General features: G+C 35.6%; 1 protein-coding gene across 1 annotated transcript in view; it reads left to right on the top strand.

Moving 5' to 3' along the window:
• STK32B (serine/threonine kinase 32B) overlaps nt 1-19009 on the top strand; it is a 384972-nt gene that overhangs the window by 65247 nt on the left and 300716 nt on the right. The window contains exon 2 of the mRNA XM_007496744.2: nt 880-935. Coding sequence (XP_007496806.1) covers nt 880-935 — 56 coding nt within the window. The remainder of the gene's footprint in view (nt 1-879; nt 936-19009) is intronic.

Genomic DNA, 19009 nt, shown 5'->3' with positions numbered 1-19009 from the left:
TGTCCCTACCCAGTTGTGGAATGGTTGAACTAATGAGGACATTTAAAAATAATATAATATTTTTGTGCTGTTCAGAAATGATGGAGGGGAAACTTTTAGATAAGTTTGGGTAGACTTGTGTGAACTGATGCAAAGGGAAGTGAGTAGAAGGCAAAGTAACTTTAAATGACTTAAGAAATGATAAATGCAATGAGTCCAATGATGATGCTTTTCATTTCCTGACATAGAGATGATAGAGTTGAAGTGCAAGGTGAGATACATATCTTTGGGTACAGCCAATAAGGGATTTGTTTTGTTCAATGATCTGTATTATTATGTTATTTTAAAAAAATTTAGGAAGAGAATTTGGAGGAGTGGGTGGGCAAAAGAGTTAAATGATGGGAATGTAAAACATAACATTCATTGAAGGAGTTAAATTTATTATGTCCTTGGTTAAATTGAAAGAATTTGTGTTTACATCTTTTATCCTCTTTCTGTTATTTGTAAATGGAAATTTCATGTTTGTGAAGTTTAGAATAACAAAACAATCAAAATATAAATATGTTTGTTCTTTTTCTAGAAATTCTAAAACTCAGGGTTGAGCATTTTGTTTTAGAAAAGTTTGGAAACAGATGAATGCTTGTACTTCTAAAGTCAAATTACTAAGTGTATGAATTGGAGAGAAAGTGTAATAGTCTGATAAATATCTCAAATTACTAAGGGCAAACCAAACATTTTTAGAATGAGATTACTTTGCTGTTGAGGCCAATGCCCATTATAAGATGCTAGTTAGAGAGAATATCATTAAGCCCTGAAGATAAGAAAATAGAATCTGCCAAGAAATGAGAAGGATTTTGATAATTCTGATGTTTAATTTTATTTTTCTGTCTTCTCTTACAGTTAATTTTGACCATTTTCAAATACTCCGGGCCATTGGCAAAGGAAGCTTTGGAAAGGTAAGAAGAATGGATTTTTGTGGCAAATCCAAACAAATGGCCCATTGGGCTGCAGTCATAGGCATTTGTAGGTGTTGAATGATGTGGTTTGTGAATTTTTCACTGGACAAAGGTTTTGCTGGTTTGGCTCGGGAAGGCAGGTCTGAATGGTTTCCTCTGGATGCTCGATAACTTTGTTCTCTCAATTAAATCACTGCAGCAGTATTGGCTAAAAGCGGATTCTCTTTGTGATAATTTGAGATTGCTAATGGAATTTCTTCCATAAGGGACTAAAGAGGGAAAAGTGAGGGAAAAGCACAACAACCCAGAAACATTCTCCAGAAAAAAGGTAGCATATAAAGTCTGGCTTTGTATGTATCAGCTTCTTTGTAAATCTATGGTCTGTCTATTCTCCAGTGAAATTTTACCAGATTTATGGAAGGACAAGAGTGATGAAGGGAAGCATCATAATTAAACATGGATATGCTAGTATTTTGTCCCTGAGAGCTCCATTCAATATTTCAGCATCTATCATGCATAGAGTACTATGCTAAGGTACTCAGGGAGGTCCAAACTAAATTCACTTTCAATCCAACACCATTTATCAGGCAAAGTTTACAACAAAAAGCCCAGCTCATGGCCTGAGGGAGCTTTCATGGAGCTTACAATTTAGCAAGCTCTATTTCTACTTGATCAGAATTTTTCCTTATGGAATAAAAATGTGAGTCCTTATAGGATGAAATGAATGCTTGCAACAGAAGAAACTATACCAAACAGCTTAATTATTGTTGAAATATGTACATTTGAATTGGATACCTGATTTTTTCTCATTTTGAAAATTCTGATGATACTTATATATTCATTCAATTACATAAAATTAAAAGAGCAAAACTGAGATATGGCATCTTTATCTTCTGTATCTAATAGCAAACAACACTGAATATGGAATAAACAACTCCAAGTTTTATCTTTGTGAACATTAAAATCACAAGTTGAATTATCTGGTTGTCAAATGATTTGACCTAGACCTGAGGCAGTGTGTGAGTATAGAATTAGGAGGCTTAGATTTATGTTGTAGTTCTGACATTTACTACTACTATGATCTCAGGTAACTCACTTAAGTTGTCTCATCACCTCAGTTTATTTATCTATAAAGGTGGTATAATCATTCTTGTACTACTCATCTCACCAAATTGTTGCAAAGAAAGTGCTCTGTAAATCATCAAGGCCCATAGAAATGGGAATTATTATTAATCAAGGGAGAAATGTCCAAATACTATGCAAGTCATAGAATATTAGACTTAGAAAGACTTTAAAAACCACCTAGTTTAACCTCTTACCCAGTATTGAAATCTTCTCTATGGCTTCTGTAATGGAAAAAAAGGATAGAGATAGGATAAGATTTAAGAGAAGTGTCTTTAAGGCACATACTAGGAACTCAAGGGAAAGGATTTTAGCAGGCAGAAGGCAGAGAAGGAACAGTTTGGAAGTGACAACTGGTAGAGTAGTGACTTCCTGTAGGAGGTTGGTTTCTTCCTGTCTGGAAGGGTGGAGGAAAGGTAGGCTTGTCGGAGCTCATCTACCTCAATCTGACTGTGGAGAAGGAATAAACTCTAAATCATCTTGGAGGTACTCTATTTGACTGGGAAAGATCTAGAAAAGGATCTGACCATACCTGCTGTGTTTTCCAGAAGGTTTCTATCTAAAAATCCAGTCAGATATGCTCTGAGGTTTACCTCAGGAGTCAGACCCCTAAGGTGAACTTAGCCATTTGAGATTAACTAAATCTAATCAACTACTGAGGGTCATAGATAGGCACAGCTTAGTCAGCTTTGGGAAATGTCTAGATAGAAATAGGGAGCTGGTAAATTATGTGGAAGACCAGAAGGCTCCCTCTTGTGAGGGACATAGAAGATTGTGGGAAACTAGCTAGATCCCTTAGAGTTAGGGAACCCTTGTTCTGATCCTCAGTTTGTATCCTCTCATAATAAAAGAGATACTGTTTTTTATATATCAATTGTCTCCAAGGTGTTTGTGCAACTGGCCCAGTGAGAGAAAGTGATTCTGTTTCACTCTCACTAACCAGAGATTAGAATACCTGGAGATCAAGGCTGGATATTCAGGGGAATCCCTAAGTGGCCTTTGTCTGAATACTTCCTGTGAGAACAGAAAATTCTACCATTTTACAATATAGCCAAGTCTACTTCTTATTTCATCAGATGGTCCTGGGCCAGTGAGACTCATTTCCTTATATATCTAAGCACACAATAAGAAAGGTAGCTTCCCAATAGACATAGAAAGTATATGATGATATAGTAGTAAAATACAGTGATAAAATACTAGAAAATTTTTGTAGCCTCCTCTTTCTGATTATAATCCACCTCTGCTTCCTAAATCACTAATGATGAGTAAAATATGGTCTCTCTCTGGGAATTTCTATTTCTTTATCTATAAGGGGAGGATAATAATACATATACTGCTCATCTCATAGGATTTCATATTCATATTTAGAAGGAGCTTTAGTGGTCAAATCCCCTCATTTTGTAAATGAGAAAACCGAGTTTCAAAGGAGTGACCTGACTTCCCCAAATTATCTTTTACAGAAGGTAAGGCTATTATGGAGATGGGTCAGGAAACTACCAAAGTCTCATGGATAGTAACTAGCAGAGCTGAAATTCAAATCCAAGTTCTCTGCTCCAAATCATTCCTTTTTCCCTCCATACTATAATGATTGTTTCAGGGAATATGTTTTGTAAACCTTAAATTGCTACAGAAATGTACATTATTCTTATTATTTGTTGTCTGATGCAGGAAAGACTTTTGACCTCTGCCTTAGCAGCAAATATTAAAATGCCATGTATGATTACAGTCAAGAGATTATCAAACTAGGATTATTTAGGTCTGGTTCAATGGCTAACTGTACCATGCTTTTGTACCTTCTGTAGAATGAGGTAATAACTGTTAGGAGTGTCAAATACTACTGAATTAGGTAGAGCACAATATTATGATGTTAGATACATGATATATTGCTTCCTCAACTAGCCAAAATCACCCTAGATCCTTCAGGTAAGCTCTAATTATGTCATTGTGTCTGATCCATGAGCATCAAGAAGCTCCAAATATTTAAATGTGAATTTTTTATCATTGTCTCCCTTGCTTTTCTGAGGAAACCATCATATTATCTGAAAATAAGATTCATTTCCTTTGCCAATATATGTTCCCTTCATTCAGTTTTCATATTGTTGTAGCTGGCGTTCCTAATATCATGTCAGTTAAAAGCAAGTAGGGTATCTTCATTTCACCCTTATCTTATCAGAAAAGTACCCAGTGTTTCTCCATCACAACTGGTTATTAATATTGTGATAATATTAATGGAAGACAATTTCATTTCAAAACATTTTAGTGTTTTTTTTTAAACCACATCTAAATGCTATGTTTTGATAAAGACATTTTCCATGTGTGTATTGCTGTAATCATGAGTTTGTTTCATTATTCCCATGTTTGTGTTCATTTGTCTTTACATATGAATAACTATCAATCATATTGGTTTATAGTTCTATTTCTTTGCTCTGTCTCTATGATTTGAACCTCATGTAAACTCAAGTCCCTTTCAATCCAAATTTCCTTAACTATAGGATTTTAAATTTAGAGGTGAGAGGGATTTTAGATGCTATCTAGTCTTACCCTCTTATTCTACAAATGAGGAATTGAAGCCTAGAAAAGTTAAATGAATTTCCCAAGGTCCTGCAGAAAGCAAATTAGAGATTGATTCAAGGTTCTCTGACTCTAAAAAAATTTTTTTTCATTATACCATACTACTTCCTCCATCAAAATCTACTTGTTTTCAGAGGGGATTCTATTCTAGGACTTCATCAGTTTCCTAATCATCATTTTTAAAGGAATCATGAAGATATTTTTTACATATTTACATCTCATGACCTTTGAATATTCATGTGTAAACCAAATGATCTATATTATGACATTTGCCAAACCCACTCTTTGTTTAATCAGTAATTTTTCTTTCTTTCTTTTTAATCTGACTTATGATTTCATCAATGTAAGAAGCTCCCATTGAAATAATTCTCCCTACTAAGCCAAAATTGTTCTTTTATAGAGAGACATAGTCTTAGAGAGTTGTCTGTGGTCAATGAAAATTAAATTGATTTTCCCAGGACCATCCAAACAGCCTGGATGGGTGGGGAAAGGGAAGAAGAAAAGAGTAAGCATTTATATAACACCTACTATATACCAGGTATTATGCTAAGTGATTTACAAATACTATCTCATTTGAGAATTATCAGGATTTAAATTCAAGTCTTTCCAACTCCAAAGCTGGCTTGCTATCCACTATGCTGGGAATAAAATAAAATAAAAAAAGCCACCCTCCTCCATGAGGAATTGTTGCCACTGATTTATAGAAATAATTTCCATTTTTTCTTACTTAATGAATCACTTGCCACAGACCTGGTCATAGAAAGCATTCTAAAAATGTTATGTTTGAGATTAACTCAATTAACAAAATGGCACTGAGTATGTGCGAAGTACTGCAATTTTCATTTGGCTTTCTTTCTTAACACTAGTGACCTTATAATTATAGGCTTACCCTGGCAGGATAAGCTGCCTTCCTTTTCAGAAGCTTACTCCTAAGGTTCCTTTTATTAAATTTATAGATACTTTGACCATTTCTATCATCAAATAAATGAGGCTGCCCAACCTGATATAATAGAGTCCTTAGAAATTAACTCAAGGCATAGGGCTTTATTTATGAAATCAATTTTATGGCTATATATGACCAGTATTTCATAATCCTTGGCAATATTCCCTACCTGTCATGTCCTGTTGTGGTAGCAGTAGGTTGAGGGTATCTAATTTCCCCTTGCCAGCAAGGTGGTCATTTTAATCAGTCAAAAGGCCTCATGGTCAGTATGTACTAGCTGACTGTCAGAAGAGAGCTAGAGGGAAGCCAAACCCTTTTCATGGCATCTGGTCTGCTCTTCTACTCCCCCTTGGAGCTCGCTGTGACCTTGATCCCACTCTTTTGGAAACTTCAACTCAGATCTGACATGCTTGACATTCTTTCCTGGCTTATGATACAGAATTGGGTGGCAGTGGGGCTTGATTTAAATCCCAGCTCTACCAGCTTCTATCAGAATGACCTCAGGGAATTTAATTCAACAAACACTGACCACATAGTGGTCACTATGTGGGAGGTACTGGGGGTGGGGGCAATAAAAATCACACAATATCTGCTCTCCAAAAGCTTTTGCTGAATTTTTCTGGACCCGTTTCCTCATCTGTTAGATCATCACTACTGTAGGCAAAATTCATCTATATTCTGAGAACCTTCCCAATTTTAATATTCTGAGGATTTTAGTGTGAACAAAGAATCCAGTAGTGTACAAAGGAGGAAGGTCAATCCTAGAGAGGGTGACTGACCGACCCAATGTCACACATAGGAAATGGAAGAACAAGGATTAAAATCCGTGTCCTCTAACCCAGGTCCAAAGGTAAATATATTCTGTTGTTTTGATACTAAAGAGCATGAATTTGTGCAGCACAGTTTTATATACAGTCTATCTTACTGGTTATAGCAATAGCAACAAGTCATATAAGGCCCCTGTACTCAATTCAATTCTCTAAACAATTTGCAGAGTGCCGACATCAGTCTCTTTTGAAATATTACTAGATAGAATCGTGGCAGATTTCAGGACTTTGCGTGACATATGTTCTTGTGGGAAAAAAATTATAGTATCATTCACAAATGGAGAATTTGCCAGATCATTTTTCCCAGTTTGAGTCTTTTCACCTTACCAACAATTTGTTATAAGTTTAAAGAAATCAGTCAGTTCTCTGTACATCTTTCCAGTTAGTAGAAAATATGTCTAAAAATTGAGCTACAGAATGATAGTCCTAGAAAAGAAGTTAGATGCTATTTGGTTCAACTCTCTCTCATTTTACAGTTTAGGAAACTAAGACCTAAAGAGAAGTCACCTGCCCTGGGTTACAGAGCTAGTAAATGATAGAGCTCATTCTCGAACTCAGGTCTTTTGGATTCATGCGTTCATTCATTTGTTCAATAAGAAGTCATTTAGTATTGACTATGAGAAAAGTTCTCTGCCAAGTTTTGGGGAAGATCTAAAGCTTCAACCTGATCCTTGTCCAAAAAGAGCTAATTTAGAAATAGTAAAAATTCACATTGGCATAAGGCTTTATAGTATATAGAACACTCTGATTGGAACAATTTTGTGAAGTAGATAGTGAAAATAATATGGCTTCTATTTTTCAAATAAGTAATATCTCAGAGGTATTAAATGCCTTAATATAACTGCATAGTAACTGGTAGAACCAGTTCTTGAACTCCAACCTTCTTCTTCTGAGTTTGGTGTGCTTTCCCACTTAAAGCTGCTTTCCAACCACTGTGATATAAACTAAGACATATTAAATACATAAGAAAGATATAAAAAGCTAAGAGAATTCATAAGAGAGGGAGATTTTTCTTACTTGGCTGTTAAAATATAGCCAATTAAAATATAGTCAATGGGAGAGAAGGTGCTTCCTATTGTCCCCCATGCTGGGAATGCTATTCTTCCTTATTTTGCTTTTTGCTTCCTTGGCTTTCTTCAAGTTCTAGTTGAAATCTTACCTACTGTAGCAAGCCTTTCTCTATTCTCCTTAGTTCTAGTGGTGTCTTCTCTCCTTTGATAATTTTGAATATACCTTGTTTGTACACATTTTCCTTGCATGATATCTCCTCCATTAGTTTATGAGTTCTAGAGGGGGAGGGACTCTATCATTAGCACTTTTTCTCATATCTAGAGTTTAACACAGTACCTGGAATATAGTAGGTACTTTATAAATATTTTTTGACTGACATACAACCCACATCAATAGAAAACTTCCCTCCTGGGAGTTCCCTCTGCCAATGAAAGCACAGGGTCAGTTGCTATTCCTTATAAATGGGGTAGAGCATTAACTTGATTTTTTTTTATGGTCTTCTAACAGTTTCAGGGTACACAGCAAGCTAGATGCACTTTTCATGTTATTTGTCTGGGAGACACTTGGAAAGTTTATTTAATTCACATGTGAGCATTACATTGAATTGAAAACCAAGAGAATGAGACATTGAACCTTTTGACTTGAGTAGTTCTATAGTTGTCTTTTATCTTTATCAACCTATTTACTTTCTGCAAATAGAAGTTAACTGAAAATATATTTCCCTTTAAGATTTATTGAAATGTAAGTTCCTTGAGGTAAGGGACTGTCTTTTGTTTTCTTTTGTATCCCCAGTACTTAGCACACTGCCTGGCACATAGTTGGTTCTTAATAAATACTTATTGATGAATTGTGAAATATATTTTCTTTATCTTTAAACCCTTACCTTCTGTCTTAGTAATAACTTTAAGACAGGACAAGGCAAGGCAAACAGGGTTAACTGTTAGGATAAAATTAAAATTCCTCTGTTTAAACTTTTATCTTCCATCTTAGAATCACTAGTATGCTTTGATTCTAAGACAGAGAAGTGGTAAAGGCTAAGCAATTGAAATTAAGTGACTTTCTCAGGGTCACACAGCTAGGAAGTGCCTCAAGCTAGATTTGTATCCAGAACTAGATCTTAATGCACTGAGTCACCCAATGGCCTCTCTTTTTCATCTTTTTAAAAAAATTATTATTACCATATTTTAACATAAGGTCTTGCATCTAGTAGCTACTTGATGTGTGTATAGAATTTACTCCCCTTCTGTTGCATTGCTATTGATGCCTTTTCCCAATTCCTTCATCCTACCTTAGACCCTTTGCCCCCCCTCAGGGCTCAGAGGGCTTTGGAGCTTGTGATCAAGGGAACCTATAGGATTAGAATACTACTTATTTACACTATTTCAGTTCCATTGAAAGTTAAATAAGTTATTGTAAAATATCCTGAGAAATCATCATTCCATTCCATTATTATTACATTATATACATCATTACATTATATACAATCCCACCATTACATTATTATTATGGAAAAATAGAAAAAGTGCCTTCCAAGACCTTGGACTGAAAAGAGGGAAGCCTTATTCTATCTCCTTCCTGAAGGGGCTGAGGTTCTAAGTGAATTAAAGGAATGAAACTCCTATTGACTCTAAGCTAAGGATTGTTACCCTAGCTGAAAGAGTTTTGTAGCACTCCAGCTGAACAGAGCATGATCATACTCTGGTTGAAAAGACCAGTGCATTCTATCCATTCAAGCCAGTGGCTAAAGGTTGGAAAAGACTTTAGTTTCCCACTGGAAAACAAGACAAGTGGATTGATCCATTCAGCAGATTTAGCATATCCTGAGAGAACCTCTAAGGTGAGCTGCCCAAGCTGGTCCAGCAATCAATGTTCAGGAGCTGCCTGACCTATCTAGTAGTAGTAGAGCCTTGAGAGGATCCCACACAGCCACTGTGATGCCCTTGATGCTGCCCAAGAACAAATTAGGCTGTCCAGCCAAATTACCATGCCATGGGAAAAGCATGTATATCTGAAATACTGGTTTATTAGATACCTTTTGCCCTGAGAAGATCTAGCCCAATTGTTAAGACCCTCCACACAGAGAGAAAGGATGTTAAGACCCTGTAGTTTCAAAGTTGCTTGAAGTTTCTATTTACTCTTGTTTCTTGGACTTGGTATATTTGTGGGAAAATGTGTCATTGAAATAGGGGGAAATGTTTTGCAACTATTGATCTTGCTATGGTGTTTGAGTAAATATCTTTGTCAAAGAATAAAATAAACAAAAATAATTCTTGGGGTACAATCTTTTAAAAAGAAGAACACAAACTAGTTGAGGTCTGAGACTGTTTGCATTCTAAATGTGTATCTTCTAGTACCTAGGACAGTTCCATAGTTAAGTGTAGTTTAGGTTACAGAGGCTAAATGATTTAGCTATACTGGACCTAACCACCCCCCACCTCCCACCCAAAGGGCATTTTTAGAAGTATCAGATTTGGAGAGACATTTTGATGTTACCAACCTGTATCTGCAATGTATAGGGAGTGGAGATGTGCAGTGTATTTACTGAAATATTGTAATGTGTCCTTATGGTTTTGTTCTTGTTGAATGCAATACAATTTTGTTTCAGATTAATCATTCTAAGCTGTTGCTATTATTTAAGAAAAGGATATTGGCTAGAACAGACTGAAGAAAATGGCCTTCTCAATTTTGAATGAATATTTTTTCTTTGCCTTATGCCTCAGGCAAGTTTCATAACCTGAGCTTGTTAAGACTTTAAGAAAGAAGTCTGACTTTTGAACAATTGCAGTGATCTTGGTTTCAGCAAAAGCAAATGTGAATTCAGAAAAAAAATCTAATTTTACTTTCTCATTGGGAATGGTTAAATGAATACCCAGCAAGAATTTATTAAGTACTTACTTTTTGCAAGACATTGTGCTAGGTTTACAAAGATAAAGTGAAAACATAGCTCCTATCTTCAAAGAACTGATTATCTAATACTTTTTTGAGCTCTTTTGATATCTTTTAGGAATTACTCTATGCAGTAATGAAAGGATTATTATCCCTATTGTAGAGATGATGAAACTGAGACTCATAGAGGTGAAGCTTCTTGCATTCATTTGCACAGCTAGGAAGTATCTGCCAATGACTAGAATTTAGGGATCTTGGCTCTGAATGCACAGATTCTGTTGCTTGTGTTTTTATTTTGTTTTGGAGGCAACGTGGTATACTTGGGAGTGGAAGGGAAGCACTGAACTTGCATCAGAAGCATATGTGAGCCCTTTCTCTTCCACTTACAAGCCATAAGACCTTGAGGATACACCTGAACTTCTCTGAGCCTCAGTCTGATGCCTGTAAAAATGGAGATACTAACACTTTCTACTTCACACTGTCATTGTGAGGAAAACATTTTATAAACTGCAAAACATTTTCATCTGACCTATGATTATTTTCCTATACATTATGGTTGCATTTTCTCTTTTCCATTCCCTTTTTATATTCCCTCTCTTCTTCTATTTCTTATGTTCTCCCCCTTTAAATGTCACAATAATCCATTCTATACTCCCCCTCCTTTTTTAAAACATATGGCACTGGTGGAATTCCATTTAACTATTTTTTTTCTAAGGATAAGCAAATTTAGAAGTATGCTTATAGATCTTTTTACCCAATTGTTCTGCTTTAAATGTGAAGAAACTGGGACAAGTTAGGTTAAATCACTTGTTCAGGGTCACATGAATATAAAGTAGCAGAATAGGATGTGAAATTCAGGTCTTCAAAATTCATATTCCAATGTGCTTTCCATTACCCAATATTTTAACATATTTCATAGTAACTAGGTTTAAGACTAGTTATTATAAATTAGTTCTGAAGTGGGGAACACAAGTCATATTCCTTATGTCATTGAGGTGTCCAGCCTGTTTGAAAAAATATATTAGCAGGAAGATAATTATGACTGCAGATACTATGTATGGCTCCTCAAATTGGTTTTGATGGAAGAAAAGGTCCATTGGTGAGTCTTACTCACTTTTCTGAAGAAGAATCTGACAAATGGCTCCATCTTCACTCATAGTGTGTTTTCCTTCAGGGTAGAGCTAGCTAGTACCACAATATCATCAGTTTCAGACCCCAGTAACTCTCTGGGGAATCAAGTATATGAGTAAGTGGTCAATTTCTTTATTTTCCCCATTCTTGGCTAGTGTTCACTGGACACTACTGGAATTTGGGATCAAGATAATCAAAGCATGGGCTATAGCAAGGGCAGCAAAAATATTAGCTGGATGTGATACTGGATGTTCCTGACTCTGCTTATTTAGGGACCCTTTCTCTGCAGATGCCATCCTTAATTTTCACTCATTTAGCAGTGATTTTCCCTTCCTCAAACTCTGAAGATACTAAAAAGTTTGTCTTTTGTATTTCAACTATGTTTATATGGGTCTGTTACTTTCCTATTCCGTGCATTTATCTATAATGTAGTTGGTTAGGTGGCACTATCCTTGTAATCAAAAGCTAAAATCACAAAGATCTGAATTCAAATCCACCCTCAGATACTTACTATCATGGTGATACTGAACAAATCATTTGACCTTCACCTGCCTCAGTTTCTTCATCTGTAAAATGAGGATATAATATAATAGCATCTCAGGGGCTTGGTGAGGATCAAATGAGATAGCATTTTCCAAATATAGGGAAAATATTAAGTTTGGGGGAGAGTCACAATGCTTAGATTTTATTCTTCAGGAATAGCAAGTATCACTAGATTTGTCATCACTGTGTAGACTGTGATCACAAGATCACAATCATAGAGTATGAGGATGGAAGTAAAGGACAAAAGGAAGAGCATGGGATTAGATTATCTTTTAAGTCCTGAATAGGAAAATTCATGGTTCTTATTTTCTAGATGAAGAAACTGAAGTTCACTGAATTTAATTGATTTGCCCAAGGTTATAGAAAAAGAGGGAACTCAAGAATTGACAGGCAGCAGATGATGTTTCTTATAGTAAGAATTTGAACCCAGGTCTTCTAATTCCTGGTCTAGTGCTATTTATATGAGATATTGCTTCTCAGCAATTTTTAAGGATCATTTTTATGGTAAAAGAAGTTAGTTATCTTTAGTGTTTGGAGCAGAAACATCTGAGAGTTAATTAAAAAAAATTTTTTTTAGATTGTTAAGCATTTTATTTTCCTGAACAGTCCTGGGGTTAAAATAAAATAAGTATAATGTTAATTAAAACATATAAAACAACCAGAAACTTAAGAATGAAATATCAGAAAATAATACCAAATTGCATGATGATAGCACTTTTATGAGTCTCAGGGGAAAGCTTTGGTTTAGTATCAAATAATAGTAATAAAGATAATAATCCCAAATTCAACTATTATATAGTAATAATCTTTCTAAATTCCAAAATATATTAGCACTCTCAGTGCTACTTTCTACAGTTTCAAACACGCATGCTAAAATTCATAAAATAAAGTGAATCATTGTTTTAATAGCTAGACATAAATGCTGAGTGGAGAAGATGAAATCATCACTGTTTAGAATTTACTTTACAAAAGCCCTTTAGATGTCCAGTTTTGCTACCCTTCAGGGTTCCCCTTGAAACTTCATCCTTTTCCATTCTTGTGATGGTGACCATACTTGAACTCTTCAGATCTGATATCTCAAAGCTTTGAGTGTCTTTGCTAACATTACAGATCACAACTCATCCACATTCATCTTCTTGTGTCTGACTTTGGACCCTAACTGGTCCTTGACTATGTTTGTGAATCTTTCACTCATCTGTATGGAGGCTTTCCTTTAGCCAGATCTTAGTCTAAATCAGCTAACATTTATTCAATTATTATCATTCAAATTATTATTAAAGTTCAATATATTTAAAGAAGCATTATCCATTAAAGTAACTCTCTTGAGTATTTTTCCATATTATTGTTTGATTTTATTGACCCCATTTCTTCATGACCCTATTTGGGGTTTTCTCGGCAAAGATACTGGGCTGGTTTGTTGTTTCCCTCTCCAGCCCATTTCACAGATGCGGAAACTGAGGCAAATAGAGATTAAAGTGACGTGCCTAGAGTCACACAAGTAATAAGTGTCAGAGGCCAGATTTTGATTGAGATCTCCCTCTCTTCAGGTTTGTAACTCTATCCACTGCACCACCTAGCTGTCTTAGATCCTCATAAAACAATGCTATTCATTTTTCTCTTTTCTCTTTCCTTCTACCTTTTTTCTTCTTCCCTGTTCTTTTCTGAGTCTCTTCTTGAAATGAGGCTTTTCTTCCTTAAAAATTCAGAGTGCTTTTTTCTGCTCTTTTCTTTCTTCTTGTCTCATTTTACCTCGTTTCATTAATTTCTTGTACATATTTTAGTCTCCCTCTGGACTTTCCTTGAGGTCAGAGATAGGATCATGTGTGGGTTCTGTTTTGTTTATATCTGTTTTTTTAATGCCTAACAAAGGATCTTTCACATAGTAATCATTTAATAATTATTTGTTGAGCTAAAATTGTATTGAATTTCTCATCTATTCCTCACTTTTCTCTCTCTCTCTCTTAGAATTTTGTCCCTCCTCCCTTTAATCTTTTCTTCCTAACCCTCTTCTGCTGCCTTTGAAAGGCTAGCAAGCCTTCATTTTTATTTTTTATTCAAACAACTTATTATTTTAATTAATAAGTAATTAGTAATTAGTAATCATTATTAATAAATCTTTTTCATTTAGTGGATACTTGAAAATGAAGATTGCTACACCTAGAACGGTGTGGTCCCAACATTGATGTCATCTTTAAAAAATGGTTGAATCAATGACAAATTGATGGGATAGTTACTCATTTTATATTAATAAGTTCCTGATAGACTGAGGTCACGGACTTGAAGACTCCTCTAGCTCCTGGGAACCACACTGTGCTAGGCTTAAATCTCAATAAAATACTCTCTCCCTACATGTCAATGGTTTTTGAGCAAGGCCTGGAGAGACATAATCTATTACTGTCCAATCTACAGACTTCCCTGCTTCACTGAGCTCCTCAGCACTGTTTTTAATCAAGGCATTTCATTCAGAGACCAATTCCACCAAGATCAAAATGGTCCTTGTCACTTTGCTACTTCTAAAAGACAACTCAATTTCTCCTTATGGCAAAGGGGAAAAATGTTAACTCTGAGTCTGTGTGAAGTGTGCACTTCTGGGGTATATTTAGTTAGCACTTTCCCTAGCTACTTACTGGTCACTGGGTGGTACAATAGATAGCATACTGGGCCCAGAGTCAATCATCTTTATGAGCTCAAGTCTGGCCTCAAATACTTACTAGCATGACCCTGGGCAAGTCATTTAACTCTGCCTCAGTTTCCTCATCTGTCAAATGAGCTAGAGAAGGAAATGGCAAACCATTCTGGTATATTTGCTGAGAAAATCCCAAATGGGATAACAGAGAGTTGGACTGAACTGAAAAATGATTAAACAATGAAAATTAGTTATTTACATTTTCTCCTCTGTACGATATAATTCAAAGCTCTGGACTTGGATTCAGAACGCCAAGATGGGAGTTCTGATACCATTGTCTACTTACTCATTTGGGACCCTTTGAGCCTCAGTTTGCACATATTTAAAATGGATATCATACCACTTATACCTCCTGTCTTAACAGTATTGTTGTGAGGAAGCACTTTGTAAACCACAGAAATATTAGATATTTTTACACAAAGATAAACAACTAAAGAGATACTTAAAGAACTGAAGGTGACTTTTAAAATTATTATTAACATCTCAATACATTGAAAGAAGTACTATCCTTTAAAGTAGCTCTCTTGAGAGATGGAGGTGTCCAGTCTTTCTTTGAGAGATTGCTTCTGCACCATCTGTTCCTGCTTCACATTACTGATACTCCATCACTTTCCTAGAATCTGTCAGGCTATGAACTTCCTTCTCTCCTGCAGTCTCATTGATTGCTGCCTATCTGCCTATGACCTCAGAGGTACGCAATCAGGTAGATATCTCAGCAAGATCTTGGGCTTCCTTGTAATCTATCAGGCCCTCTTGAGTACCCCTAAACTATCTGGAAATATGTGAGGGGCAAGAGTTTGGAAAAAATGTTAGCAATGTTACATGTCAAGCCCTGGGGAAAACCTCTTACGTGGCCATCCCCTTTCCTTTACTAATGTCTAATATTCTCTCCAGATTCTGGTTATATTTTTGTCCTAATGGTGCTGCATCTAGTGTATCCTGTCCTCTAGAGACTCTGGTAGTTCTTTGGACCGCTGATGACCAGGATAGACTAGGTTTCACTTGATGTCACAGGATTCTGGTTATATCTTTCCCCTAGTCTGTTCCCTACTTCATGCTCCTAGATGTCTCTAATTATGTCAAATGTCATTATCTTTCAGATCAAGACATGCTGTGGAAAGAGATTCTTGCTTTCTTTATTGAGTGGTTTATCCAGTGCACTGGTAAAACCCTCATTAAGTTGCCAGAATAGATTCATTCAAAAATCTTTAATTTGGCTAAGAAACTTAAATTCTCCAGGCTAGTTCTTCATCCATAAACTAAAGACAAAATCCACCATATAGCTTAAAGAGTTGTCAGGATCAAATGAGAATGAAATATGAAAAACATTTTTCACATACTAAAGTCTTATATATGCTTTAATGTTGGGTTTTTTAAAAAGTTGTGTTTGTACTACTACAACCCCTATTACTGCTGCTGCTAACTGCTATTTTAACAAACCAAAGAGGAGACATCATAAAGGAAAAAAAAACAAATTAATAATGAATTGGCATTGACACTGAACCCTGGAAACAAAATTGGAGCTGTTGACAGAATACTGAGGAAAATTAAGGGACATCTGCCATTAACAAACAAACAGGCATTATCAAAAATAGAAAAGAAGAAATAATTTGGAAAAACTTGGAATTATCCATTGATAACTGAAAAAAATAATTTGCTCATTTTCCTGTTTGGATAAAAAAGAACAATGGCTATGTCAAAATAATCAGAAAAAACTAAAATTCAAATTAATTTAAAGAACACTTGATAAATTCAGGATTTCCTATACTTGAGCAAGAAGCAAATTACACATTGACAAAATCCACAGAATGAAAACTGGGATTGCCCCCACATTCAACTCATCCAGGTATATTATTATCAAACTCTTAAAATATAATTATGGATATGATTTAATAATTTCACAAGGAGGAACACATTCATACCAATCAACATTCATTTGACCAGACTCTTTCACCTAATTCCCAAAATAACAGGATGAAGTAGTATTTACTATATCAGATATCAAGGGAAATTGAAACTACCCCTAACCTGTATTAATTATACTTTTATAAGACAAAAAATTATCTTGTTCTTCAAAAGAATTCCAGAAATTCACAGAGAAGGGGTCATGACTAGGTTGAGCTTTTGGTATACAAATAAACTCTGAAGAACAATTTCAACAAAATAAACTCCAAGTGAACTTTAAAACAATGAATGAGTTAACATTGATCAATGTAAGTGTATATAGTTATAACAAAACTGAAATAGGATTGTTTATTTCTTTCTTCAATTTTCAGAAAGTAACCCAGTTAGGATCGAGAGGCAACAAGACAACAGAAGTACTAAAATGATTAAATTGCATTTTAATATCATCTCCTTAGAGGGACATCAAGACAACAATAGCCCTGAGTTGATTAACAAATCCCTCAATATAAAGCCTATAGGGAAGAAGAGAAAACTAACAGAATTAGTTTTACTGGCAATTATAGTACAAGAACAAGTTGAGGGTAGTGGGAATAATAAACTACAAAGGAAAACATGAAAATGCTTAATTTTTTTAATTGGTAGGAATATTTAAATCATGAAAACCACAGACTAAGGATAAGGAGGAGATAGAAAGAAAAGCAAGTAATTCTAAAGCAAGGTTCCTATCTAGGACATGAAGGAGGACAGGGAAATTTAAAAAATGAAATGGTTATAGTAGAAACTTCAGAATTGAGTTTAATGCTGCATATATGTATGTGTTATAAAATTAGGATTATATTCATATTAATTAAAAAGAGTGGTTTATACACTTGTGTTAAAAATATATGTAATGGGGCAGCTATATGATGCGGTGGATAAAGTGCTGGGCTCGGTCAGGAAGACCTAAGTTCAAATCCAGCCTTAGCCACATGCTAGCTGTGTGATCCTGGGCAAGTCATTTAACCCTGTTTGCCTAAAAAAAGATAAAAAATATTTTAACATTGATTACTCTGCTCCCCCATCCCCACTAGTTGTGTTTGATTTCACACCTCCTCCAGGGTTGCCCAGGATGTTTAAAGGAAATTAATGGGTATCTAGGCTCACTGCCAATGATTTTGGCATTCACTGATGGTGTTACCTCAATTCTGTTTTGGAAATGATATTTGGTATTGATTGCAAGGCAGAAGAGTAGTAAGAACTAGTCAATTAGGGTTAAGTGACTTGCCCAGGGATATATAGCTGGGAAGTGTCTGAGGCCAGATTTTAACTGAAGACTTCCCCATCTCTGGATCTGGCACTCTATCCATTCGAACACCTACCCGTCCCTTCCATTAGTCTTTAATCTCTCCCTATCGCCTGGCTTCTTCTTTACTGCTTTCAAACATGCCCATATTTCCCTCATCCTCAAAAATCCTATATCAATCCTCTATGTCATGATGACCTTGAAGAGACCAGCTAAATTGATGCCTGGGGCACTAATTTAAATCTGGGCTGAGACATTTTCTAGCTGGGTGAACCTAGACAAATTACTTAGCCCTAGTTGCCTAGCCCTTACTATTCGCCTGCCTTCGAACCAATACTAAATATTGATTCTAAGACAGAGTAAGAGTTAAAAAATAAAATCAATGGGTTTCCTTCCTTCTTTCCCTCTCTTCTAATTTTTCCTCCTTAACTTAGAGTTCTGACTTCAACCAAAATGTTCTTTCCAAAGTTACCAATGATCTCTTAATTGGCAAATATAATGAACTTTTCTCAGTCCTCATGACCTCTCGGTAGCTGCTGATATTATTACTCATCTTCTCCTTGATACTTTCTCCTCTCTAAGTTTATATGACATTGGTCTGGTTCTTTCACTTACTTGAGCACTTTTCAATCGTCTTCACTGGATTTTTATCTACAACACACCTGGAAATGATGGTTTTTTTCCTGACCCCTTTCCAAAGATCTGTTTTGGATTCTCGTATCTTCACTATCAAAACCATTTTTCTTGGTGATCTTATCAGTCCCAATTCATCTCTACAGATGATTTTCAAACCAATTATCCAGACCTAATCTCTTTCCTAAACTCCAATCTCAAGTCTCTAAATACTTGTTGGACATCTTGAACAAGATGGACTGTAGCTATCTTAAACTCAACATATCTAAAACTAAATTAAGTTATTCCCCAACCCCACCCCCAGGTCCTCTCTGATTTTTAAATTTCCTCTGATTGCCAAGTAATCCACCATTCCTCCATTCTTTGAGGTTTACTCTCACTCCTCTCCTCCCATATCTGATCTGTTGCCAAGTTTCATTAATTCCATCTTTACAACATCACATATATACTCTCTTCTCTCCTCTGCCACGATCACTATCCTCATGGATGCCCTCCTTGCTGCACACCTGGACTATTGCAATAGCTTGTTAGGCT

The sequence above is a fragment of the Monodelphis domestica genome, chromosome 6 (assembly GCF_027887165.1).
Source record: "Monodelphis domestica isolate mMonDom1 chromosome 6, mMonDom1.pri, whole genome shotgun sequence".
NCBI classification, from domain to species: Eukaryota; Metazoa; Chordata; class Mammalia; order Didelphimorphia; family Didelphidae; genus Monodelphis; species Monodelphis domestica.
The sequence above is the reverse complement of the archived record's forward strand: the minus strand, read 5'-3'. Positions and strand labels throughout refer to the sequence as shown.